This window comes from Dicentrarchus labrax, unplaced genomic scaffold (genome assembly GCF_905237075.1).
Source record: "Dicentrarchus labrax unplaced genomic scaffold, dlabrax2021, whole genome shotgun sequence".
NCBI lineage: Eukaryota > Metazoa > Chordata > Actinopteri > Moronidae > Dicentrarchus > Dicentrarchus labrax.
In genome coordinates, this window is record NW_026136713.1 from 17,685,950 (window position 1) to 17,702,892 (window position 16,943).

At 38.2% G+C, this 16,943-nt stretch overlaps 1 protein-coding gene across 1 annotated transcript in view; it reads right to left on the reverse strand.

Moving 5' to 3' along the window:
- pigg (phosphatidylinositol glycan anchor biosynthesis class G) overlaps positions 1-16,943 on the reverse strand; it is a 67,137-nt gene that overhangs the window by 38,521 nt on the left and 11,673 nt on the right. Inside the window, exons 5-8 of the mRNA XM_051419563.1 lie at positions 12,899-13,037; positions 8,063-8,275; positions 1,694-1,911; positions 647-931 (exon numbers count right to left, since the gene is read on the reverse strand). Of these exons, the coding sequence (XP_051275523.1) occupies positions 647-931; positions 1,694-1,911; positions 8,063-8,275; positions 12,899-13,037 (855 nt within the window). The remainder of the gene's footprint in view (positions 1-646; positions 932-1,693; positions 1,912-8,062; positions 8,276-12,898; positions 13,038-16,943) is intronic.

Below are 16,943 nucleotides of genomic sequence, written 5' to 3' on the forward strand. Positions count from 1 at the left end.
TACTGTAGAATAATTAAGGAGAAACTAAAGGGGCTCTTGGCAATTCTCCATGAAAAACACGTGACAAGGTGTGCATTCGGCCAAGCACTGTTTGATTAATATAAATGGTGCCTAAAGTCTCAAATCGACTAACTCGCTACTAAATCTACTAAAACTTTTTCTCAGGTCTTTGTTTCACAGGACAGGAACATTCAAGTGATTTAAAGCTGCATTAGTAAAGACTTTGCTAACTTAGCTAAATCAAAAAGTGGGGGTACAATAGACAAGACCGTGCCATCCCCCCTGAGCCTCAGTGGATTTAGTAGATTTTCTCTCAAATAAATTCTGATAGTCTCAACGGTAATGTTTCTCTACCCACAGGAAGTGAAAAATTAAAACATAAGAAGAGAAAAATATATCTTTTAAACTGCAGCACGTTATATTTCCCATCCAGTGACAGCTGCGTTCGCAAACATTCATTACTTTTCCCTTCGATATTGTTTGTAAAGCGAACACAAACACACACAAACTGAACTGGTTAACAAGTTAGGTTGCTTATTGATGTTTCAAATGCAGCTTATGCACATAGGTAAAGCACACGTCAGGGCAAACATCTGCTACAATCTGTATCTGTGTTTGGATGGTATATTTAGGTGCACAAGCTCACCTTCCCGTGAATCTTTGGTCCCAGGGGGAGTCGCCGTGTTGCCATAGAGACCAGAATACAAAACATTGCTGAGGAGAAGGCAACAGCAGCAAACACGAGACCCCAGGAGAGGCTGCAGAAGTAACAGGAGCTCTCAGCAGATGTGCACACCAAGACGTGCACCGAGGCGAGCAGCAGGCACAGGAGGTAGAAAGGCAGGGAGAGCAGGACTGAGAGGACTGGGAGGTCCACCGCTGCTTCACCACTGAGGGCTTCAGGCATAGCCAGCAGTAAGACCAACAGAAGCTTAAGGGCCAGGACAGAGGGAGAGAACAGGAGAAAAAGTTTTAAGGACTTTTTGTTCAACTGATGCAACCCCAGAAACCTACAGTAACATGGCTTTAGCAGTATATGTGAACAGTGGAGACCATACCATGGAAATATAATGCATATAGAGCATGTTTATTTTAATTAAGACAAGACAATGCGCATTAATTAACATGAGCATTTGGTGTTGTTATATAAATGTGCCAGATTAAGCCATACAGGCTAACTTTCCTCTGCAGTCTCTCGAAGGTTTGATAACATATAAAAACATTATAAGAAAACATACAGGAGCACAAAAGCACAGGCAAATAGTAAAACAATGACATAACCACTACTTCAGATTATGACAGCATGTTTGATGATTGTCCAGCAACCACCGATTTATAGATCTGGAGAAGGAGTTGAGAGATGTGATATTCCTTATTTCTGTGGGTATAGTGCTCCAGGCGCTGCTCGAAAAGGCTGACTGTCCTAAGGTAGGTTTTTCTATATAGTATTTTACAATCCGTTCTTACAGGAGCTCTGTCAGATGAGTTTTTGATTTTGTTTATTGAATTCATTGAGGGGAAGGGGGTCTGTCAGTACATGTTTCAAGTTATGTTTGTAGCCAATACACCTTATAAAAGCTTTTTTTTCCTCAGCTTTTGTGTGGCAATTATACTTTTTAGAGTTTAGTTTTAATTTTGTTCGTACACACCAATCTATTAGTCTTTAGGGTGGGTGAAAATCTTCTGTACTTACCTGAAACACAAACACCATGCCTGCGATCATGGAGTACATGTCGTATTTGCCCAGCTGTTTGCTGAGGGCCGAGCTCATGGCAGCCAGGGCCTCCAGATACTGCTTCAGGACCTTTTTGCCCATGTTGGTCAGCACTTCAGAGGTGTTGCCCTCCAGGTAGAGCTTCATCCAGCTTCCATGAGCCTTTTCTGCCACTCGGAACTGCTCAAAGCCTGCCTCTGGATCGAAGAGAAGTCGGGAAGGGGACACCGGTATCAACAACTGGCAGCTTTAGAGTGACCATTAATCAGGGATTGCTTGACACTGATGTCTGTCGTCAGGTACTCAAAGACTTGGCATTATTGCGCCGTGAAACGTTGTAAAACTTCCTGTCGGTACCGTAGCAGCTATTGCATTCATATAGATTTGTCAAAACGAGGCGGACGTTCGCAGCATCTCATCAATAACCTCTATGGGTTTTCTGATGCGGTGTCGCATTAGTTTTTACGCCGTTTATTTATCACCTAATACCACTTGATGAATCGGGACAATTAAACTTATTTATGAAACCAAACAATCTGTGCTTTCCAATTATGTAACTTCAACCTCTATTAGCAGACTGCCTTCAAACTGAATGCAATATTTTCAGTGTTATAATAAAGCACTGTTGTCAATCGGTAGCATTATGTTCTTGTATATATATCAACAACCTGTCACTATATATACATATTAACAACGTTACAGCCATGGTTGGATGCTATGCTTTGACTGTATGGAGTCAGAACCACTAGCAGAAATGTCTATTTTTTTACTGTTAGCTGATTTAAAAAACACACTGAAAAAAAGTGAAGAAAAGTTAAGGTAGTCTGGAGTACTCCGTCTCACTTTGGAAAAAAGCCTCAGACTGCTGCCTATCCTGTTATATTTCTCCATAAAGAAAATACAGGCATTTTCTATCCATTTGTTTCCTTATGAATGAGAGTTCACTAATCCTATTTATGGTGACATCAATCACTCCGATGCACGTTGGATGTTATGAATGGGAAATCTATTAAATTTCAGTATTTTCCTTTTGTGTTTCCTGTGTCAATAATGTTCCTTAAACTGAAAACATAATGTGCCTGTGGTAAAAACCATTTAGTCCTGAAAAAAAGAAAGAAAATGAAAGTATAATTTGTCAGGATTCAAATGATGACAAGCTATGACTCATTCACATGTTTACTCAAAGCAGATGAAATGACGCCCGTTCTCATTTTACGTGTGTGCTTTAGGAGCCTGTTCAAGGACAAAGCAATGTGGAGGTTTGATTTGTGGTACACATCAATGAAACAAACAAACACACACACACTCCTTAAAACAATATTTTGTAGTATAACACCTATCTCAGCAGCATAGGCATAGGGGTGATAAATAGTGACTGTGGCTTTGCCAGACAGAAGGGTTGGTAGAAATATTAGAACCTTAAGCCACAGGCATGAATCATATAATATCGATGGCCCTGGCCATGTTTCATCTGTCTAAAAGTACAGGGATTGGTTAATGGCCCTCCAAGATGCCTGAGGTTAGAAGCAAAGAAAAACATAATATGAAGATTGATACAAGGCAGACAGTGATGGATTTAAAAATTAGTGTTATAAGGAATTTCAAAAATGTGCTAGTCCCCTTCCTGTGTAAAGTTTTTATATTTTAAGTGTGTCCAAAAAGAATTTACTAAATGAAAAATGTGTTAGCTGGTTGAACGTTATGTATAAAATGCCACGGTTGAGAACATGAGTAAATGCTACATCTCAATCCTCTTTAACCTGGTTTAAGGAAGCAAGGAGGCTCCCTGCATATTTTCCTTTTGGACATTGAAAATAGAAAAGAGAAAATTGTTCTAAAATACAAATACTGGTTCTCTGACAGTACGCAGATGATTTGATTCTCTACTTTATATACCACAAATACTAGAGGCAGTGATGGAGGAAATAAATCAATACAGTGCAGTGTCTGAAATAATACGTGTGAAGAGAAAGCAAGGGTAGTCAGACAGCATATATCACACATTTTTAAATCTAAATATAATTGGGCCATAATAGATCTAAATATTTAGGGGTGACTATATTGTCAAGGCTTTACCAAAACTATGTTGGGGACTTACTGATAGGATTTCATATTTTGATTTGCGTTATTGATTTGATATTTCAGAAATACATATATATATATATATATACCAAGTCTATAGGTAATATAGATAAATGAAGGATAGGAGATGCAAGAGAGATAGACTTGAGGATATTTGAATATTATTATTATTATTATTATTATTATTAATAATTATTTTAATAATTCATTATTTAACATAATTTAAGTCACATGTCCTTTGTAGTGGACATCAGGTCAATCCCCAAAAAGTACTTCAACCTGTCCTTTTATTATCGTGATATAATATAGTTAAGAATCTCATAAATAAAAGAAAACATCCTTAAAAAGAACAATTTTTTTTTTTTTTTTAATAAATTTGAGCACTTCACATCTCCCTTAATGTTTGCTTAAATTCCTGCTGTTTTAAAAAGACAGACGTTGTGCTCTGTCACTGTGATTATAGTAAGGGATTAAAACCAACAAATAAAACAGTATTAAAATAAAGTTATTATTAAATAAAAGAAACAAGAAAGACAGAGAATGTGGCAGAACAAGGTTACTTAAACCTTTTATCATCAGTTGAGTTGAACATTTAAAATGTTACTTTCGTGTTTTTCAGGTTATTCTTACTTTGGGACAAAGATAAGTGATTGCATAAACTTTTTTTTAAATTTCTTTTTTACATTGCACAATAATGATAAAATCATAAAATATCCAGTTAGAGTGACACACTCAAACTGAGAGTGCTCAGCATTGTAAATCTTTTTTTTAAATTATTTTTCAATCGAAGGACTTTTGTCCCCCTGATGAATCATATTTAAATACTGAAATCAGCAGCATTTCTCTTCAGACAAGAAGCCTGCTTTCTTTTATGCAACTTCTTTCACACCCAGTAAGATCTGACCCCAACAGGTGTCCAACAGGCATGCTACTTAAAATATCATCCCAGACGAATTTCCCAGCAGTGACAACTATTACTTTCCACTGCATAACAGCCTCATGATTACCCAAGTGGACGGATTCGAAAAAATCAACACATCCAAATGTAGGTCTGCTGAAATAATTTCCATTTCATCCCATCACTATGGAAACCAGGGACCAAAATAGAGTCGAAAATGTGCTGCCAGAGCGGTAAGTTTTTTTAATGTGAAAGGATGTAGTTTGTTTCAAATCAAGTTTTGAGAAATGCAATATCTACCACGAAAGTTTGTGTGTGTTTTCTTTTACGCAGCATACTGTACGTTTGTCTTACAACTCAACTTAGGACACGCAAGACAACATGCAGTGTTACTGTCATCATGCTATTATAAAACTTGGGACAATATATAAATGTGTGTGGGCCCAAAAACAATGTGTTAAAAGACAAAAGACATATTACTGAAATATAGTTTGGGACTCAGCATTGGTACATGGGGCGCCAGCTCCAGGTAAGCTACCAGTCGACCCCTAACTTATATGAATTTTCAGTTCTAGATTTAATTGGAATCCATCCAATTGTTAAGACATTTCATTAAAAGCCACAAAAAAACAAACAGTTCACTGTCTGGGAACCGTGAATGTCTGTACAACATTTCATGGCAATCCATCCAATAGTTGTTGAGTTATTTCAGTCAGGACCAAAGTGCTGACACTGTCATCCATAGAGCCATGCTGCAGGAAAGGCTGAAAAATGAGTGTACATTCCTGTTTGGAAGAGGCTCCTTCATACCAACCATTTCTTCCACGTGGCGACCAATCTATCCATCTCCCATCCCAGCCATTTATTTACAGGGGGCTTAACCCCATTTTAAAAAACAAATGTACAGTATAAGTTGATTTTACAAGTTCTCAAGTTATTACTAGTTAATCTAAGAAGTTAATCTACTTACAGATCCAGGGTAATTATTTTAAATCAGTCCTCTAATGTTTGCTATGGACTGTTATTTCCTTATGATTTGTTGTAGCTGTTTTTGTGCCTTTTTCTGTGTTCAGAAAAAAAGAAATATCGGGTGGCTGTGGGCTTGTAAGCAACCTTGGCACCACCACCTATCTATTTGGTTGTATTTTTTAAAGTTTGCCATGTTCAACAGATTCAGTGCAAAAAAACATTCAGGTTTAGGAAAGCAGCTTTTTTTTGTCAAAGATTATTTTAAATTGAATGCCAAAAATGTCCAAAAACTTGCCAAACAAGCCAGTTTTCTCCCTGCCTCCTTTCCTCTGTCTCACGTAAAATGATAAGATAAATTACTTCCGACTGATCAAACATTAGCAATGGTAATTGGTGCCACTGGTGTATCAAATGTTTGTGAAAGTGAAGGACAGCAACAGAGAGACAGACAGAGAGGGAGACAGATAAGAGGCGTGGGGGGGGAAGAGGCTGCAAGATGGATAACTCTGACAAACAGTGTGACCCCGAGCTATAAGTAGGGAGCAAAACTCAGTGAGGATATGTGCATGCATTTGCACAAAGAGTGGGCAGCATTAATGTTCAAGAACAGACCACAGACTGTCTGTGACTCTCCCACGAGGAATTTTCACCGTTGTCAGGTCATTTATTCACAGACTTTAAGAAACAAGTCTTTCCCACTAAGGGTTTAACACTTACACCCTGACATGACAGGAACCACCATGTTCAGAACAGGTTTGCCAGTTTCTCACTCAGATATGTGGTTTCTGGTGGAGCCAAGTTCAGTCTTTCTCTTCATAAACTTGCTCTTGGTCAGTATTTATTGCAGCTTTTAGTACCCTACTTCCTTCAAATGCATCCTGGATTCATCAGTGATAACAAAAAACCAAACTACAAACATACCGTTAGCAGAAACATTTGGAGAATTATCTAACAGCAAGATGACATCTGCCAACCACCATTAAAGACCATTAACCAAAATAAAACCATGTGTTTTAATGGATTTATTTTCATCTGCAACATGTTCAAATCTAATTTTACAAAATAATATATATATATATATATATATAATATATTTTATAATTTTTTAAATAAAAATTCCAGTGTTGATGAGCTTCGGTGTGATGAATCTTTTGAACTTGCAAGATGACTCTACCCTCGTCTTAATCAGACTGCTTCAGGTTAAACGCTGTGAGAAGCTGCTTTGATGCAGTCGTCAACATGGTGTGAATAATGAAGAGATGGACGTCTGTTTATTTCTGAGTTAAATTAAGTCTGTTCCATCTGTGTGTCTTCGGTGAAAACACTACATGCACAAAACTGTGAGTGGAATGCAAATAAAACAATCATCTAAATAAGATTTTATAGTCTGAGCAAGCATATGTGATCTCAATAACTTATGTGGAGTATTCAGATTTTTTATGCCCACCTGGGGGCAACAACATTATCATCTTCATCATGTTACAGATTCGTTATAGCTAACAGTTGCCTATACAGTAACACATCCAGCAGACACATAGTCATTCATTTTAAATTGTGTTTCTGGGAAGCTAAAGTCCAATTCTCACTCTCATTTTAACTCAACTCTAGAGAAAAATATCTCTCTTTAGCTGCTAAATGTAAGCTAACATGGTGGACTGCATGGAAGAGGACCCGCTCCCTCTATAGATAAAAACAGCTCATTCTAAGGTAACAAAAGGTGGTTATACACTACTGAAAACATTCCTATGACTATTATATTCCATTTCTGCCCAAAAAAAACCCTCCTAAATGTTACACACTGGACCTTTAAAGTAGCTAAAATGCTTCGTAGAGCTGAGGGGAACTACAGAGTCGGATGATCACATATTCATTTGACCCATTGTCAATAGAAAATGGTGCACAACATGAGAAGCAGGTGACATAACTCATGTTAAAGTGCTTATTTCTGAATAATAACCCTGCTGGTGTCAGTTATTGGAATCTTGAAGAAAGATGTGAGGGAAAAACATACTGTCTGTGCTCGACATTGCATGGTATTTTCGGGAGTTTTGATAAAATGGCCCCATTACCTTTAATAGTTTGGGAGAAAGCCAAGAGAAAGTACTGACTCGCTGTGTGTTTGGTGGTTCCTCTAACGTAAATAGAGTTTAGACTGACATAGGGGTAAAGGGAAAAAATGACTGCATTTTCATTTTGGAATGAACTTTTCTTTAAACTGCACTGTTTTCTTACTAATGGCAATAGTCACTTTGCTGTGTGCATGGAAAAATGTAGCCACTGATACTATCATCAGTCTAGAAACACTACAGCACAATGATGAGAAACTCTGTCAGACGAGGTCCTGGCTTTCTAGGCTTTTAACGAGTCCAGAAGTTGGACGCAGTGAATTTGTAACCCACCTTTCTCATAGTCGGGCATGCTGTCTTTGAGCAGACAGCTGAGCTGGTGGCCATTGAGATGCAGGAAGCGCAGCTGATCTCGGAGTGAGCTTTCCTCCAGAACACCGGGGATGACGTGGCCCACGCTGTTTTGAGATATGGGCAGACCGAGTCCCAGTGCCAGGGTCGGAGTCAGGTCAACCTGCTCTACAACTTCAGGCTTCTCCAGTCCCACTGATATCACAGGGCAAAAAACACACACAATCAAAACAGTGAGGAGCGAGTACACCTGCAAAACATGATGCTAAAATAATGACACATAAATTACATTTCTTAGCATTTTTCATTTTTCATATTTAGGTGGTATCTTTGCTTTGATGTGTTGTTTTTTAACCTTCACTTGTCAATCAGTGTGTCTCGTACTGTGGTGTATTTTCTGTTGATAGATTTAAAAAAAAGGAACCTGTTCAACCTGAGTGCACTAACTAACAGGCTCTTCTTCTTTTCATTCCAGAAATACTTTAACGTTAAAATGCATCTTTTGTGTGCCGGGGGAACTTTTATCTTAAAAACCTGCAGTGTCAGACACAGAAAATGGAAAAGCTTTCAAAAACTAACCAATTGTTGAATCACAATTGTGTTACATCAATCAGCGATATCGGGGAGAAAAATGGATATTTATTTATAAGAACACAAGTCACATTTTATTACTTCAAACTCTAAGGCAATCCACAGACAAAAACAATTTACACGATGGACATGAGGAAATGGCTCAATTTTCATACTGTCTGCTGTGGAAGATTCCTCTGTTAACACAATAAGAGCTTGTCTGAAATAATTTCACAACATTCATCAAAATAAATTTGAAAAAAGAAGGTCATTCTCCTAGAGTCATAAACCTGACACAAACACTAACAGGGAAAGATCCAGCGCCTCTGTGTTATTTGGAAGTCAGTGATTATGTGGAATATATTTCCTGCAGCATCTCTGTCCCCTCAGGACAGTCAAGCTGCGGTCAAAGGAAAGCGGCGAGAGTGTGGTGGGGAACATCGGGAACCTTTCACCACAGCTGACTCTCATTTTAAATAGTAAGGCAGAGTGGATTAGTGACACCTTGTTAGTGGCAATATTTAATTTGAATTCTAACATTGAAAAAACCTGACTCTGAACACAAAAGCATCACAAACAACCCTGATTATTACTCTTGTATTAATGCCAAAGGGTATGACCGTGGGGAGGGTTGCTGCAAAGTGCAAAACAACCCAAAATAAAAAAATGAATGAATGAATAAATCATTATCATGTGAAATGTTGTTTTCATTTTTCAAAGCGTGCCTCCTTGTCAAAAGTGAACAGATATTTTTATGTTGACACCCGGCTTCCTGTAGAAAGCTTTCAAAAATACAAACAGAGAGTGGAAGTCATTTCCCAAATTGTCTGTGTCTAAGTGAGGTTGCAATAATGAACTATACTGCTGTATAATATATCCAAAACTGAACAACACAGCTCATGTGTGTGTGGAAGTGAGACAGCTGCAGACAAAAGACTGGGACAAACCCCAGAGCTATGAGCTAATTTGGTAATTGGACACAATGAAATAAGCCTGGGAATTATCCATTTTATATTAAAAGGAGACGGATTTGCAACAAGACAAGGACTTTGCTGTATTAAGCCCATAGCCATTCAGGATAATGCCATAAATCCACCAAGTATAAGAGACTTGTATAAATCTCTTACTTTGCAATGAATGACCAAAAACGTTTAAGTTATGGTTTGAGTTGCAGCAATTACACTAATGAGTTAAGTTGATTGATCCTTCTTTTTAAAAGTGAAATATTTTCACCCCCTGGAGGTGTTTCATCAAACACTAATCCCATATTAACTGTGTGTTAAGGAATACATCATTATTTTATGATGTTGCAATCTGTTCTTTGAAAACAAGCCAAGTAATCTGCTTGCCAGACCACTGACCACATGCCTATACAGTTACATCCAAGCAAACCTCTATAGAATAGCACCCGGTCTGTTTGTACTGTACTGTTTGGTTTACACAGAACAGAGCGACTCACATTCTGGCAGAACAGATGTGTCATAACTCAGTAAAAGGTTACACACACACAGAATGCTGATTCATAGATGACAAAACTGCAGCTGATGATGAAGCCATGCGAGGATCTAGCTCCCTAATATTATCTCTAAAATACCACAGTTAGAGGCCATTTTTAAATTCTTAATATGACTGTACAGAGTTATACGTTTGGGCAGCTCGGAGATTACTTTGTATGAAAGCTCTGAAAAGATTACGGCACATTTACCTCAATTTTGTGGGTTTTAATCGCAGCTGGTGCATGGATGACATGTGCAGGGGTGGAAGTAGTAATGGATTACAAGTAACACACAAAAAAAACTACACATGTTCCTGCAGCTGCCTGGAGAAGAGCCTCGCTTCCGGAGACAATCCATGAGCACATCGGACCACACTTTTTATACCAAAATCTATAAAAACAACAGTTACATGATGAAGTGCTTGCTGTAGTATTTCTTGCAGAAATCTCCACTCTTAAATATTCTTCTTCAAACCTCAGCGAGCACGCTGAAGTAATTTGCACATACTGTAGGTGAAAATGTTAGCCGAGTACATTTTTCATGTGTAACAGTTTCTTGGATGTTATAATAATGACATTAACTTATCTTGTAGTTAGCATTCTATTGGGTTTTAAATGTATGTGCTTTCAAAGCAGTTTACCTAATGTAAAACCAACTTCAACGTTAATGTTACTTTAATAATAGCAGGAGCAATCACAGCCTAAAAAATACTAAAATGTGAAGTAACTTGTGCTCTAAGTAATTTATTAATCATGTACTTTTTTTTTAGTTTACTTGAGTCGGTTTATGAACTGGTAATTTTCACTGTAACTGGAGTGATTTTCTATGAGAGTAATTGTACTTTCACTTGAGTACGGATTTTCGATACTCTGGCAATGTGTATATGAGAACTATACCACAGTTCATTTATATCTTTCTCACATCAGTAGGCTGAAACTTCAGGGAAACAAAACCGTGTTGCAACCAGTTACTGGTTTCACCATTGTTGTGGTGGGTTTTAAGGTGAGGAACTTATCCTCTGTTACTGGCTTTTCTGGTTTTTTGACTGCAATACAGTGTACTGTGGCTTCTTAAAGAAAACAAGAAAATACAAGGATACACAGACATCGAGGTAAACAATGACTGTATGGCTTCTCACGCCTACACTGTCTGATTAAAGTGGCATGGCCTCTCAGGATCCTCCCAGCAATGTCGACTAAATGTTCTGCCAATCTGCAGTGAGAGGGCTGTTTTCTCAATGATGCATTCAGATTAAAAAGTGAAGCTCAGGTACTAAGCCAGTAATGAACTCTGATCCACTGCAGCATGTTCTAATGAAAAACAACAGGCAGTTGAGCTTTCCACTAATGACCCGCCATTCTCACTATGTTAAAAATAACCAGTTACACTGATGAGGCCACTGATTGCACATTTCCATGCCAACATACTATATATACATCCAAGGTATTAATAGAAAGTCTGCCTCTTATAGCATTAAATGTCTCTGGGTACAACAGAGTTAAGATAATAATAATTACAATAGATTTCTTAATGTTTCCTGTCTAATTATTACATGAGATTCTTTAGAATATAACCATTTCTCCTCTTCCTATAGAAAGAACATGTGGCATAAGGATGAAGGTGTTCATAAAAGTGTTTCTCCACAGACAGATGGCTGGATATACATCACAACAACAACAAAGCTGGACAAAACAACACCCTGTGTTGGACTTAAAGGCCCAGAAAACTGTTTTTCTCAACCAGCCTCTTCTTATGAGCCATGGGATCCTATATGATCACACTATTTTCTGCGAAGGTTAGAAAAGTTTAGGTTATTTCACATCAGAGGTTTTTGTATTATCTGTGCTGCTGTCATTGGTTTAAAGTGGGCGGCACTTCCACGCACCAATCGGGATTGAATCTGATGGCAGATAACACCACACTGTCTCCTGTTTTAAGGGTTATATTATGTTCGTATTCTATAAAGAAGTGCTACAAAAGAAACTTTATTTATTGTATTTATGTATTCTTTTAATATCTGAAAAGCAACTCATTAATGACTTAAGGAATTCATTAAACTGGCAGTGTGTTATTTTCTTTGAGGAGAATTTGGCATTTACTTCCTACCCCTTCTGTGATTGGTAGAAATTTAGGAATTTAAAAGCATAAAGTCCTACTCGTTGGCAAGTCATTCAAGCTGTTGGCACCACAGGAGGCACAGAGTGCAAGCAAAACCAAGAACTCTGTAGCAACAACTCAACTGAACTGTAAATGATTAATTAACATGAATGATCTATAAATAAAAAATCTGTGCAAGAAAAGATCTCAAAAATAGACTTGGCTGAGAAAGAGGCAATTATCACAATCACACTTTCACACTCAAACACATTTATCATTGCAAAAAGTTCTGCTCAGGAGTTTCTATTTGCACTCTTTCGGGATGACACTGCTCTTCACGCTAAAATTAATGGAAAGTTACGTGTGAGTATGAAAGAAAGCGCTTCTTTTACAAATCCTATTTACAAGTTTAGTTTCACTTATTCATAATTTTCAGCAAAACACATTCCCTTCAGCAGGATGAACCAGTGGACCGAGACGCCGCTTAATTTAGACACTCTAAAATCATGTCAAGTCTACACACTTGTATTCATGGATCTGTATACTAACAGGGTGCAGCTGTAATGGTATCACTATCCTCCGCCAAAAAGAGTCTCTTCGCTTTAATGACAAATCTGCTGAGCTCAGCCTCTTTCAACAACACCAGACAGTTTACCTTTTCTTTTGAAGGCCGGACTTATGAGCACCAGGGGTGTATTGACTTCTGGCTCTGAGGAGCCTCCGTGGCTGCCGGTCTCCGACATGCCGTGGTCTCCACACAGCACCAGCAGGTAGGGCAAGGATCCCTCTGCCTCCTGAGAGAAGCAAACACCAAGGTTAATGGACTCCCACTCTATGTGCTGATATGGGAGGGCAAACCTCAAAAGCTCTGAGATGTGAATAATTCAAACTTGGCACCAAATGAAAAAAAAACACATCCAGTTTGGAAAACAGAGAAATAGCTTTAAAATGACAGCTGCTGGGGGGTAATAGATTGTTTCACCACATCGTTTTTATGCCATTATATTGGAGCAAGAAAGAAAGGTATTAAATTATTAGTTTCGAAAAGGAAGTCATGACAAATACTTCCTGGCACCGTTTCACTGCATCTCCAGACTAAAACAAATTGAGTAAAGGTAGCACACAAACACAGGATGAATCGTTTGTTGAGGATGACATACTTTGATCGAGCTTGGTTTCTTCCCTAAGTAATTCCCTTTCAACCAGACTCACGAGTACCTTCCATTGACAGTGTATTCCACAAGGATGCCTTATGAGTCACGGTAGTGGGGGCTGGTTTAAAAAATACGACTACAGATGTTAACAAAACAAAAGCCAAATCTTACCACACATTACAATACTCTCAAAAGATTCCTCAGTTCAGTGTTGTATCACACAAGAAGGACAGAAAAAAAAAATCAAAGAACAGAGACTTCATTTATTATTAAAGACTGAAAATTGTATCCTATGAACTACAGATTAACAGACAGCCTAAAAGACAGAAAAAGCAACGATTGCTGAAAGCTGAGATAAATTCTTCATTTGAGTTCGGAACATTTGGAAACTAAGGCAGATAAAATGTTTCATCTAGGATGACTTTATCCGAACGGACACACAGAAAAGGCCAACGTCAGCATGAGCGTTTATTTTTTTTTATCCACAGCTATAGTGATGTATCGATCATACTTTTTTTGATATTGTGACATAAAAAAAAGTGATGAATGCACTGAGGGAACGTTGCAGGTTGGAGCCTGAGCCAAACTGTGCCATTGTGCTCAGCTGACCCATTATATTTGCTACTCACTCAGCAAAGAAGGAGCAAAAGATTACCTTCTGTCCTAGATTTTACCTCTTGGATGCTTGTTATAAATGGCACTGGACACAGGGGATCCAAAGAAACACCTCAAGACCGGTACTAAACACCAGTGAGCCCCACACTGAGTGAGCCTCTCCTCTATTTAGGATAAGTCAGAGTTTACTCCTGTTCTCAAGGATGAATGCACCGGGCCTCTGTTGGGAGACTTTCTTCACACTTCATAAGAAACCTTTTTAAAACTAATACACTAGGCACCATGCTGAATCAGATGATAGCTCATGTTCTCCATGAGTAAGCCAGAAAAAATAAAAACTGAATAGCTTTTATGTCTATCCGGTGAATCAGTGATTCCCAACCAGGGGTACTTCTGCAGTTGCCAGGGGGTATGCGGAAAGCTCAACTAATTAACTTACCTAAACTTGACTAAGAAACAGAAATTGTGATTTGAGTAACAAAATTATATCCACATGGGTGCACCCCACTAGCTAACCTGGTAGTGACAGGCTGAGTCCTTACTGGAGCAGCCTGGGTTTGATTCCAGCCCAGGACCTTTGCTGCAAGTCATTCCTTCTCTAAAGGGAGGCAAATGAACATCTGCTTACAAAATAGTTTCATGTTGATCTTTAGTAAACTTAGAATAACCAGTAAGCTGCCCATCAACCTCAGTCAGTTGTAACACACGTGTTGCATTTGAGAGTGCATGGAAACAAGCCAGCAAGCAAGAAGAACAGTTTAAATAGATAGCTAAAAATAATTAAAAGTATGGAGCTAATTTCTTCCCTTAACTTTCTTGTTGTGGAAGGTGAATTACTCAGGACATTTATGAGAAAATCCTCACACAATCAAGCTAGATTGTGCTAAAACTCACGTCTTATTTGATTAATAAACAAATACATTCAGGTTATTAAGGTAAGAGTGATGAATAAACTGCTAAGATATTTACGTGACTGTAACAATAAACACCTTCATATAATTAATAGTGTTAAATAGCACCTTGTTTATAACCCATTTATAAAAAACTGACTGGTGGTGGTGCCAATGAAGATTTACTTCTAATAGCTAATCGGATACAGTAGAGCTGTGGGGCTACATCAGACAAATAAAAAGGAACAACCGTGGAAAATTGTTGTACATTAGTTGTAAAGAAGGTGCACTCAATATTAGGACGATATCAAGGTCTTCTTTACAGAAGGAACAAGAAAAATAAGTCTAAACACTTGCAACATTTCATTTATCTTGCTGATGAAATACATGGCTCAGAATACACACTGCTCTGCAGGTCAGGTTTAAGAAGTTTTGCACTTCAAACAGAAAAAAGCAGCAGAACAACCTTACAATCTGAAATATCCAGACGAGAAGATTGAGGCCATGTGATCTCCATTAACACAAAGGTCTGATGGAGGTCTTTATGACCACGAGGTCCTGCTTTCCAATCATGTTTTAATGGAGAGTGTTGCGGCTACAGGTAGAGCATGTCTCTGCCCCTAATATGAGCTCGCTGAAATAGGCTACTCGCGTCACATTACAACAGAACCTCTGAATGCTACCACGCTTTTCTCCTTCACTGTGCTGCTGCAGCAGGAGACGTCATTTCTTTTACTACTGAAGGAATCAGCAGCAAACAACAGCTAGCTCACGTGTGCAGTCAAACAGCTCCCAACATGTTAAAAGCATGTGTTGATCAGAGAAAACATGGTTGTTTTTTTGAGAAGCTTCTAAAGGTATTCTGTGGGACGCCTCTGGGCTGTGTCTATTTTTAGGTCACACAGCTGCGGTAGAAAAAGAACAGCCACAGCTTTCACTAATGTGACTGAAGCAAGACTTTCAAACACATTTCATTCAAAGAGCTCACTGGGAGCACGTACGAGGCCGCCATTGCCCAAAACGCACAGATGTCACCAGGAGCCTGGAGAGACAGGATTTAACAAGACTGAATTAACTACTTGGGGATGTGGTGAAATGTTGCATCAACATTTCCAGAAATACCCTTCGCTGTATCTTTTGCAAAAAGGAAAAGTTTACATGGATATCTGCATCTGGCTTCTCTCTCTGTCTCTCTCTCTCTGTCTCTCTCTCTCTGTCTCTCTCTCTCTGTCATTTCAGAGATGCAAAAAGATGAGGAGACAAAAAGGAGATTGTAGGCTCGTGTTGACATGACTTGACAATCTAAATACAAGCTACACAGATGAATGACAGTGAGACAGTGCCCATTAACAACACACACACGGCACAAAGACAATATGCATGCACAGCTGTCAGACCGCACAGAGAAAACAAGGCGACTAGACCTGCACACTGATCAAAGACAAAATTAAAGATAACAGAAAGGCTTAACAGTTTATTAAATCTCTGGGTTTGCTGCAACAGATAACATAATAACTGCTGGAAACACCACAAATGATCCGTGTAATTAAATGACCATCCAAAAAACTGATAATGCAAGAAATTCCCTGATAGCATCACATTAATATATTAACTATTGATCATTACTTCATATTTGAATATTTCTTTTTACAATAGATTGACGTTAACTTTTATAAAATCTTTGAAAAAAAATGTAAAGTTGCTGTTCAAAATTTGAAGTGTAATGTTGAATTTAATTTATCTTAATAGAGAGAAGCAGATGTTGACAATTAAATTAAGCAGCAGCACAGCCATGCAAAGTCAATCAGTCTAACAGACTTGAATTTAAAATAAGAAGCCAAACCAGTATCTCCAAATACAGTGAGTAAATAACAGGTAAGTTACAGCTGTAACATTTAACATTTTCATGAAATCAAACCGTGTTTTTGATATTTTTTATACTGACATTTAATGTACTTACATCCTGTAATTACTGCTCTATATAATAGTCTTCATTGTTAGTGGTGGAGCCCACCGTTCCTGCTGCTGGCTCAAATTGCCT